Genomic DNA, 10109 nt, shown 5'->3' on the forward strand with positions numbered 1-10109 from the left:
TTAGGGCTGGATTGAAATCCAACATGCAACATATACGTTTCTTTAATTGCAGCTATTAAAGGCACTCTGCAGACAGCAAAGGACAAGCTGGCTGACCTCCGTGTGAAGAAGGAGCAGCTCCTGAGCCAGCTCCAGTCTGTGCAGGACATGCTGGGCAGGGAACAAGGTTTGTCCTGCGGTAGCTAGACTGGTTCTCCCTGCTCCCTTCCTCGCACCCAGGCTGTGACGCAAGGGTGTTTCCTCCCCGCTCCTGGCCATCGCAGAGATTTTTGTCCTTTCTTTCCAGAGGACACAAAAGAGACGATCCAGAATGCCAAAGTAGCAGCTGCCGAGGCCAATGAAACAGCTGCGAGAGTGGAAGATACCCTGAGCACCATGAAGAAGAATCTGGATGAGTGGAAAGACCAGTATGGAGACCTTCGAAATGAAGACCTGAACCAGGCAGTCCAGGATGCCAGGAAATCTGGTGAGTGCTGAGCCTGCTGAGCTGCCAGGGCTGAGTCTGGCACGAGCCCGTGCATGGACAGATGTCCCCAGAGAGCTCTATGCTTTCGGAAGCTGTGCTTTGCAGCTCCAGGTCACGAGTAGAGGGAGGTGGCGGCCAATACTGGGTGCTTTAAGTCCTGTCCCTCCTTTTTTCTCTGCCTGCAATGTCTATATCGCTTACACCTTTACTGCAGGAAATTACATGCACTAGAGCATTTTCACAGTGCCCCATGAAAGCTTCTGGATTTAGGGGATCATTCTGTGACTCTGCTCCCAGCTGCCATTGCTTTGACTTGCATGTCTCAAAACTACCTTGGCTTTACATCTCCCTTCCTCACTAACCTTCAAAACCCCTGGCTCCTCTCCAACCCCAGTGTCCAGCCTGGAAAGCACCATCCCGCTGTTGCTGGGGAAGCTGAGCAGCCTGGAGAACAGGAGGAACAAGAACGCCACCGTGTCAGAGAACATTGTGCGGATCCGGCAGCTCATCACGCAGGCGAGGAACGCCGCCAGCAAGGTAGGTTCGTGGGAGGGTGAGGGCTGTGCACAGGGTGCCGGGGACTTGGGGTGAATGAGGGCTTACCTGAGGGCAGTATGCAAATGGGAGGGATATCTAGAAGAGCTCTGGGGCCACCAGGCATGGTCCTTTTCTCATGGGAAGAGTCCAGAAAATGCTTTGACTTGGTAGAGCTGGCAGTGATGAGAGAGGCAGCAGCAGTGGTTTCAATGCCGTGGGTTTGACTTCTCTCCCTCCAGGTGAAAGTCCCCATGAAGTTCAACGGCAGCTCGGGTGTGCAGGTCCGGATGCCCAGCAACCTGCAGGATTTGGCAGCGTATACATCCCTGAAATTCTACATCCAAAACCCGGAGCCCAGGAGCCGGCAGCGACGGCAGGATGGGACAGAGGAGGGGCGGTTCGTGTTGTACCTGGGCAGCCGGGAGGTGAGACGGGGCTGTGCGGGCAGGAGGAGGGCAGCAGGAGCCCATATTGGTAGCATCAATGGGGGATCACGCCTGGACGTCAGCCGCTTGCCCTTTTCCTGCTCCCTGAGTGTCTTTTTGGGGAACACGAACAGGCTCTGGGTGCAGCTGTCAGCATAGATGGGGAGAACAGTGCGAATGCGGGTGCTTGGCCGGTGCAGCCCTGGGAGCATCAGGGAGAGCATCACTTGGCGCTCCTGTCTGTCTCAAATGCCAATGTGTGGCCCTGTCTCTCCCTGCATTCAGGCCACTGGAGACTACCTGGGCATTGTGCTTAAGGACCGCAAAGTGCAGTGGATCTACAAACTGGGCGATGAGGAGCCAGCCTCCCTAACCGTCGATGAGGATATTGGAGAGCAGTTTGCTACTATCAGCATCAACAGGTAGGAGACTGATGGGACGCATCCTGAGGAAGTTCAGCGGGAGACTGTCCCTGCAGCAGATGTAGGTAGTGCTGTGCCCAAGCCCAGACGGGTCCTGGGCTTGCAGGGTTGCTGTGGACTCTATCATCCAGTCATCCCTAAATGATCAACACTGAGATACCTCAAAAAAAACTAGCAGGGAGATGGTGTCTTACCAGGTCATGGAGGGTCTGGGGGTGCCTGCAGGAGAAGAAAGATGAAGCTCATCATGGAGGGTCCATTCAGCCTTGTGGCAGTGCTGATAACATGAGTGCTGAGTGCTTTCAATGCACTGCTGCTGTGGGGGTCCCCAGTGGGAGATGCACTCCTTTTTGGTGGGGCTGTGTGTGGGAGGCTCTTTGCTCAGGGAGGGCAGGGTTTGCTTCTCTTTTGGGGTCTCCCCTTGTCTTGACCACCCCTCCCTGCTGCAGGATCCTGCAGTATGGGCACATGTCGGTGATCGTGGAGAGGCAGACGGTGCACGAGACCAAGGGAGACAGTGTGGCCAAGGGGGAGCAGGGGCTGCTCAACCTCGACCCGCGCAACGTGGTCTTCTACGTGGGTGGCTACCCTTCCAGCTTCACGGTGAGACAGGCAGCAGGGAGGGAGGCTCGGTTTTCTAGGGCGTATCAGTGATACCTTTGGAGCTTCTTGGAGAGGAAAACCCTTGATTTCATTGGAAAACCAGGATCAACTTGCCCTAACTGTCCGGTTTCATTCCCAGCCTCCTCCCACTTTGCGCTATCCCAACTACCGTGGGTGCCTGGAGCTGGACACACTGAACGAGGAGGTGGTGAGCCTGTACAACTTCCAACGCACCTTCCAGCTGGATACCACTGCTGAGAAGCCCTGTGCAAGGTAGGGCACTGTGCCCAGGCTGGTGGCAGCTCTGGTCCATGGCACTTACCTTGACCCTCAGCTGCCACAGAGCATGGCAGCTGGCTTTGGAGTGATGCCTCGTGCCTCTTCTTGTGTGGCTCAGGTCCAAGTCCACAGGAGACCCCTGGTTGACTGACGGCTCCTACTTTGATGGCACTGGTTACGCGGAGATCAAGTTTGAGAGCCAGTTTGGCACGACCAAGCGCTTCGAGCAGGAGATCCGGGTAGTCTCCTACAACGGCATCCTCTTCTTCTTGGAGAACCAGGCAGGTGCTTGCTCCCCTGGGGAGCCTTCACACCTCAGCTGCTGGGATGGGACAATTCCAGCCCCACTTGTAGGCATTCCCAGTTCAGGACACTGGTGAGAAGAGGGCTTTGGAGATGGCAGGGCTGCTTTGAGCAATATTTCTGCACTATTGTTAAAAGCCACAAGAGGGCTGGACCCAAACCTCGCAGCAATCACTTCTCTGGTGCTGGAGGGACTCCCCTGAACTTGGAGAGCACCCAAGCACAGACCCTCCAAGCTGGGCCAGGGTTCACTGGAGCAGGCAGCGCTGCAAGGAGCATTTCCAGCTTGAAGTGCTATCCTTGTGCTCCAGCGTTAGGGCAATGGCAGTGGGACCATTGACAGCAATGTGTCAGGGCACTGGCAGCGGGACCTGCTCCCACCGGTCCTAAAGGACAGGTTGGGCTCAGTGCCACAACTGCACGCTGGACACCAGGATGTGGGGCTGAGTGTCCATTCTGCCTCCCCCAGGGTCAGTTCCTGTGTCTGGCCATCCGGGATGGGAAGCTGGTGCTTTACTATGACTTCAGCACTGGCCTGGAGGTGGCAAAACCCAGCAGCAACTCCTCCTCCCTCACCATCAGCAGCACCACAAACAAAGCGGTAAGGGGGAACAGCCGCCTGCCCGGCTCTCTTGGAGGGCTCTTCATCGGGAGGGTAGAGGGGACACCTGGACCCTTGTGTATTTTTTTTGGCGGGGTGGAGCTGCAAGAAGTTCTTTGGCTAAAGCCACGAACTGGACACCTCCTACTGCTCTCTGTGATGGACCTAATTGCCCCAGGCTGGCAGATCATTTTTCTTCTCTGTCTCCAGATCCAGATTTTTCTTCTCAAAATGAATAACAAGAAGCGCATCCTGGTGCGGCTAGAGCGCCTCACCATCTTCATGGTGGAGCAGGAGAACTCCCTGGAGAATGCCGTCTCCTACTACCTGGGTGGTGTGCCCCCAGCTGCGCTGCCCCCCAGGTGGGTCCAGCCCGCGGTGGGGTGGGACAGTCCACATCTTCCCCTCCAGTGTCCCTGGTGGTGGCCCTGCCCCTTTCCCAGCCACATCCAGGGCTGTCAGGGCCCTGCTGAAGCTCTGGGGGGAAGATTTCCTCTTCCTGCCCATCACCGTGAGCTTTTGAGGATGGGACATCTCCATCTCTGGTGAGGGCTGAGGTGCTGGTGGGTGTCACCGAGTCCTCCTTTGCCACGCTGGGTGTTTTGGAGCAGCCTTGCACCCGAGGCACTGGAAATAACCGTGGCCATCACACGTCCTTCCCAGGCACTCTGTTTGAAGGGCTGAAGGGCCAGATCCTGCCTGGGGCTGGGCTGGCCTGGTAACACCACCTGCTTCTCCTGCAGCTTGAAAGCGCTCTTCCCCACGGGTGGGCCCATCCGGGGCTGCATGAAGGGCTTGAAGGCTCTCGGCAAATACGTCGACCTGAAACGCATGAGCACCGTCGGCGTGAGCTACGGGTGCACCTCAGACCTCCTGGTAAGCACAAGCCCTGGCAGCCTGGCCAGCATGGTGGGGAAAGGGTCTGTCAGGGAAAGGGAGCACAGGACCTGCGGGACAGGCTCGATCTCCCCTTGTTCACACAGAAACAAGCATAAAACATCCAGGTCCTCGGTGCAGGGGGGTTGTGGCAAGGTGCTCCACGCGGCTGGCCATAGCACTGGCCAGACCCAGCGAGGACCTGAGCATCTTGGTTACCCTGCCAGCACCCCTGCAGTGCCAGGGCTGGGCTCTCGCCTCACCTCCACGGTGTCCCTCGCAGGTGGCTCGCTCGGTCAGCGTCCACGGCCACGGCTACCTGACCCTGGCCCTGAAGGACGTGCCAGGGCTGCGGGACTTCTACAGCGGCTTCAGCTTCCGGACGAGCCAGCGCGAGGGGCTGCTCTACCACCACACCACCCAGGTGGGTACCTGCGGTCCCCCCCGGGTGTCCCAGCAGCAGGACAGGAACATCTGCTCCTGCTCTGAGGATGGTGCTTGGGAAAGTGGGGGATTTTGGTGGGGCCAGAGGGTGAATCCACAGTGAAATCTGCACCCTGAACTCCTGGAGGGTGGTGAGGAAATGGGCCCTTCTTTGGGGGCTCAGCTGCTGAGCAGCAATGGGGTGATGCTTTCTGCAGGAGGGGATGTGCCGGGTGTCCCTCCAGAGGGGCCAGCTGGCCTTGAACCTGCTGGAAACCGAAGTCACCACTGAAAATGCCTATGCAGATGACAGGACCCACTATGTGGCCTTCTACAGCGATGCCCGTGGGTACGTGTCCTGGTGGTGTATGGCGGATGGGGTGCCAACAGCCACGGGGACCTGCTCAGCTTGTGCTGCTCATCCCCCACAGGGTCCGGCTGTACGTGGATGATGAACAGCAGGATGCTGTGACAGGCGCTGGGCCTGGCCGGCGGCAGCGACGGCAGGACGGGCGGCTGCTCTTCCAGCTTGGGGGTTCACCGGAGCCGGGTGCCCTCAGCAACCTCACCGGCTGCATCGGGAATGTCTTTGTCAAGCGGTGAGCGTCTCTCTGCTACTTCTGGAGAGCAGGGCTCAGCCCTTTCCCACCTCCTAGCTGGCCTGGTGACAGGGACCTCTTCTCCCTGCACGTAGGATATCAGAGCCACAGATGGTGGTGGACCTGCAGCAGAACGTGGAGAGCATCAACGTCACCATGAGCTGTCCCTGGGGTGAGCAGCCACAACAGCTCAGAGTCACTCCGAAGAAGGACAGGCGGAAACACAAGGTACCAGCTGCTGCTGAAACTCCCCACATCCTCCTCCCCGTCCTCCTCAGATTGCCACTGTTGCTCCCTCGCCAACCACCTCTGCCCCGTGACACCCGCAGGGATGCTCCCCTCATTCCATTCCTTGCTGCATCTTCTGTAGGTGCCGGGCAAGCCTGCCTCGAAGGACCGCCGCCACGATCAGAACAGGCTCTGCCGGCTGCACCCACAGCCCCGCGCAGCCAGGGGCACCTTCCGCTTTGGGGGGACCCCGAGCAGTCGCTGGGAGTTCGAGGAGATCCCGGCCTCCTTTGGGCGGAGGTGAGGCTCATCCCGTGTCCACCCCACCCAAGCTTGGTCCCAGGGACCATCGCTTGGAGGGCAGGTGTCCCTTGCAGTTGTGGGCGAGCAGGGTGCTCCCATCACCCCCTCCCCGTGTCCCTGCAGGTCCCACTTCTCCCTGGAGGTGAAGCTGAACTCCTCCAGCGGGCTGCTCTTCTACGTGGCGGGCGAGCAGGGTGCCTTTATGGCTCTCCTTGTATCCAACGGGCGCTTTGTCTTCTTGGTGGATGTCGGCGGGCGCCGGCTGCGCATCCGCAGCAAAGACAAGTACCGTGACCGGCAGTGGCACACGGTGAGTGGAGGGTCAGGGCTCGGCAGGACCTCCCGGAGCCACATCGCTCCCCCCCTGTGCCAGGTGCCCCTGCGGGGGTTAGCTCGGTGCAGCTCTGCTCTGGGCATCGCTTCCTAATTGCGCCCGGGACACCCGCGGTCCCATGGGAGCAAAGGGGACAGCAAAAATACAGCCAGGGCTGGCTGAACCTCCGAGCTGAGGTCTCTCTTCCCTGGGCACAGCCCTGGGGCTCCTCCCGACCTGGGAAGCCCCCAGCCCTGGCACTGACCTTTGGTCCTTGCAGGTCTTCTTCAGCAGAGACCAGAGCCGAGCCCAGCTGGTCATCGATGGGCTACGAGCCCAGGATGCCGCGGTGGCCACTGCAGGGCTCTTTGTGGCCCGGACCCCCTTGTATGTAGGGGGGGTCCCAGCTGGAAAAGCCAAGGCTCACATACCGGTAAGGGCTTGGTGGTCCCACAGCATCGGTCTATCTCTGCCAGTTCCCGGTCCCGTGGCATCACGCCATGCTTGCCAGTTTTTAGCCCCTCTGCGCTCACTCCTATGGCCTCTCCGCAGGTTGCGTCGGCCTCCAGCTTCGACGGCTGCCTGAGGAACCCACAGCTGGACGGGAGGCCCTTGGGTCCCCCTTCACGCACCTTCGGGGTGACGCCGTGCTATGAGGGTGCACTGGAGAGCGGGGTCTTCTTCGCTGCGGATGGCGGGTCCATCATCCTAGGTACCCCACGGCCCCGGGACTGGGAGGGACACATCTCGGGGGAGGTCCCTTGTCCCTCTCCTCACCAGTGGCATTTCTCTTCCAGCTGATGCAGTGGTGACTGAGCAGGACTTGGAGGTGACGCTGGAGGTCCGTCCCCGCAGTGCCTCTGGCCTCGTTTTCCACGTCGGCACGAGGAGAAGCCACCATCTCCTGCTGTACATGGAGGAGACAAAGGTAGTGGGAGGGTGGCTTCCCCACAGGTTTTCAGAGGCAGCGGCCGTCTCCTGCCCATCCTGCTCAGCTCGCTGGGCTCTAATGCATTTGTCTCGCACACCAGGTCACTGTGAGAGTGAACACTGGGGCTGACGAGTTCTCCGCGTCGGTGACGTGCCCATCTCTCTGCGACGGGCAGTGGCACACTATTGCAGGTGAGGTGACAGCCCGCACTTGGCTCTGGGACGCTGCTCCACTCCTGCTGCTCAGCCCACATCTCCTAGGGGAAGCCTGGGGCTCTTCCTTAAACCCCAGCTCCCACCTATATGCACTTAACTTGGGAGATTGTAGCTTCTATTAAGTCATTTCCTAATTTATAAGAGTCCTTGCCTGATCTTGTTAGTGCTGTCAGATCTGGTGGACAGGAGACAGGGTGTTTCCGCAGGTCATGGAGCAGCCGGCGAGGCCAGGGATGTCACGTCCTGCTGAAAGTGAAAGCCCGACTTGCTGTGGTGCAGAGTGTGTCCAAAGGGCTCAAAGCCCACAGCTGGGACTGGTGATTTGCAGGATTCACACCTGTACAGGCAAAACTCAGCCTTTAATGTAGTTGCCATCGAGCAAGTGCTAAGGTTTTGCATCAAGCCCTTTCTGGGGATGGGGGGGGTCACAGCTACAGCCCCCATCTTGGCACAGCTCTATTTTAAGCCCTCATCTTGCTTGACCCAGCGCTGGGTGAGAGCCATCGTGTGCTCCTTGGTGCATTTTCAGCTACAGGACCCCTCCCCATCCGTGACTGGAGCCGGTCTGAGCTGATCCCCTTACGCTCGGCATGTACCATCCTGCCTCGCTGGGAGAGGGCAGTCCTCTTCGCTAGGGCAAGACACGGTGCTTTATGGGCGGCTGCAGGACAGATTTTGGGGAGGCTGTCCAGACTCTGGGTGTTTCCCAAGAGCCAGGCCAGGTCCTCTGACCCTCCCAGTAGTTTTGTTCTGCTCCAGCACTGGTCTGGGCCCGAGGGTGGAGGTGGACTTGCTCTGCGGGTAGGGAAGCAGCACTGACTGTTGTTTTCTTTCGAAGTTACCAAATGGAAAAACATAATCCAGATTGATGTGGACACGGAAGGCAACTACACAGTGGGACCCAGCCAGGCTCCTGCACCCAGCACAAGGGAGACCTTCTACGTGGGAGGGCTGCCAGGTGAGTTGGGAAAGACACGCTCTGGAACGAAATACCCCAAAGCCAAGAGATACTATTCCTGGTGCAAGTAAGAGGTACTTAACCCCCTGTCCTGTTATTAGCCAGACTAATGCTTGCTTTTATTTGTTCCTTCTGCAGAGACAGACAAGGCCAGCACAGCGTCACCGTTACCTCCCCTCCCTCATTACGTGGGCTGTATAAGGAACCTGGTGATTAACCGGAGCCACGTGGACCTGCCGCGGGCCAGGACTGTCAGGGGCTCCGTTGGCCTCAAGGGTTGCCCTGTGCTGTAAGTAAGTGCACCTCTGTGTACAGCCTGACCGACAGAAAGCTGCACTGCTCCCGGGGCCCCAGACGTCACCTACTCGATAACATTAACTGTGGTCAAACATACTTGATCTCCAGTGACTGCAGGCGCAAGTCTGGGGCCAAAACCAGAGAGGGGCCACGAATCCAAGGGGAAGGAGGGCACGGGAGGAAGGTGGGGAGAAGGGGGCGCTTTGGGGACATCTTTCACAAATACAACCAAAAAGTTGGAGCAGGATGTGGAGACAGGTCGGAGTCCTTCCCCGGTGGTCAAGCATCTGCAACAGGACTCAATGCTGCCACGTGCCTTGTGGTAAGAGCAGCTGTCCTCTGTGGAGCGTGGGCTGAAGCAGACAGCAGCCGTACATCATGTCCTACCTAAATCCTGTTCCCTTTACCCCACACTTACAATGCACATAGATTTAGTTCACGAACACCGAGGCTATTAATAACAGTCACAGACTGTCTTCTGCTAAAGGCTGTAGGCAGTTTCTGTTTTATAATAAATGCAATTAGGACAAACTGGATTAATTCCGTCACTTTTGTGTTTTTATAAGCAAGGACGCATTTAACCTCCCCCCAAGGGCAGTCTCAGTTCACCTGCCACTGCTATGCAAAGAGCTCTGCAAGGGGGAACTTGGACAAAATTCTGCTCACAGAATTAGCATCTTAACAGATTAATTTATAAGAATCAAAAAAAAAAAGAACAAAATAGGCTGGGAGAACTGCTGAGGGCAAGCAGAAAGACACAAATACCACTTTGACTCTCTGCAGTTGCATTCAGCGCTGGTAGATACACTGACAAAAGTCCTGTTGCATGAAGCAAGAAACTGTTGCTTGAAAGGGAATAAAGAAAGGTTACCTCTGAGTCTGGCTGGGTGTGGGAGGTGTCACTCAGCCCTCACCCACCCTGCCAGCCCTTGCCTTCTCCTGTCCAGCCTCACTCATGCCTCTTGTAGTGCAGTCTTCACTTGAAAAAAACCTTTTTCTCCCAAGACACCTAGTTCACTTGTGCACTTACACGTCATTTATATATTTGTGTGTATATATATATCTAGCCACTTGGGGACAAAATCTTGCTTCTGAAATGGACTTATAACTTATATCATTATATTGTGGGTTTTTTTATGAGGGGTAAATATTGTAAAATGGGTTTTTAACATGTCCATCTTAAACAAATGTAATTATGACCTGTTTTTAAGTTGTAGTATTAAAGGTGGTCTTTGTAAATCACTGGTACATACTTTGGAGTCGAATAAAGTTTTATGTTAACTCTCTTTCACTTTACTGGTGAAGAGCAAGTATGAGGCTGACATAGAAC

At 56.9% G+C, this 10109-nt stretch overlaps 1 protein-coding gene across 3 annotated transcripts in view; it reads left to right on the top strand.

Annotated features, from left to right (window-relative positions):
* LAMA5 (laminin subunit alpha 5) overlaps window positions 1–10065 on the top strand; it is a 96998-nt gene extending 86933 nt beyond the window's left edge. For 2 of the 3 annotated variants that reach the window (XM_030007591.2, XM_030007593.2), the window contains exons 58-80: window positions 53–166; window positions 287–466; window positions 861–1003; window positions 1243–1428; window positions 1714–1850; window positions 2300–2453; window positions 2593–2726; window positions 2851–3013; window positions 3505–3636; window positions 3847–3998; window positions 4380–4512; window positions 4796–4936; window positions 5154–5284; window positions 5367–5534; window positions 5630–5762; window positions 5905–6062; window positions 6189–6375; window positions 6659–6808; window positions 6925–7090; window positions 7176–7306; window positions 7410–7500; window positions 8363–8482; window positions 8621–10065. In XM_030007591.2, coding sequence (XP_029863451.1) covers window positions 53–166; window positions 287–466; window positions 861–1003; window positions 1243–1428; window positions 1714–1850; window positions 2300–2453; window positions 2593–2726; window positions 2851–3013; window positions 3505–3636; window positions 3847–3998; window positions 4380–4512; window positions 4796–4936; window positions 5154–5284; window positions 5367–5534; window positions 5630–5762; window positions 5905–6062; window positions 6189–6375; window positions 6659–6808; window positions 6925–7090; window positions 7176–7306; window positions 7410–7500; window positions 8363–8482; window positions 8621–8775 — 3359 coding nt within the window. In that variant the 3' untranslated portion in view covers window positions 8776–10065. Of the gene's footprint in view, window positions 1–52; window positions 167–286; window positions 467–860; window positions 1004–1242; window positions 1429–1713; window positions 1851–2299; window positions 2454–2592; window positions 2727–2850; window positions 3014–3504; window positions 3637–3846; window positions 3999–4379; window positions 4513–4795; window positions 4937–5153; window positions 5285–5366; window positions 5535–5629; window positions 5763–5904; window positions 6063–6188; window positions 6376–6658; window positions 6812–6924; window positions 7091–7175; window positions 7307–7409; window positions 7501–8362; window positions 8483–8620 lie in introns of all 3 variants that reach the window. The other variant, XM_030007592.2, reaches the window with a different exon arrangement.
* Window positions 10066–10109: the final 44 nt, after the last annotated feature.

This window comes from Aquila chrysaetos, chromosome 3 (genome assembly GCF_900496995.4).
Source record: "Aquila chrysaetos chrysaetos chromosome 3, bAquChr1.4, whole genome shotgun sequence".
NCBI classification, from domain to species: Eukaryota; Metazoa; Chordata; class Aves; order Accipitriformes; family Accipitridae; genus Aquila; species Aquila chrysaetos.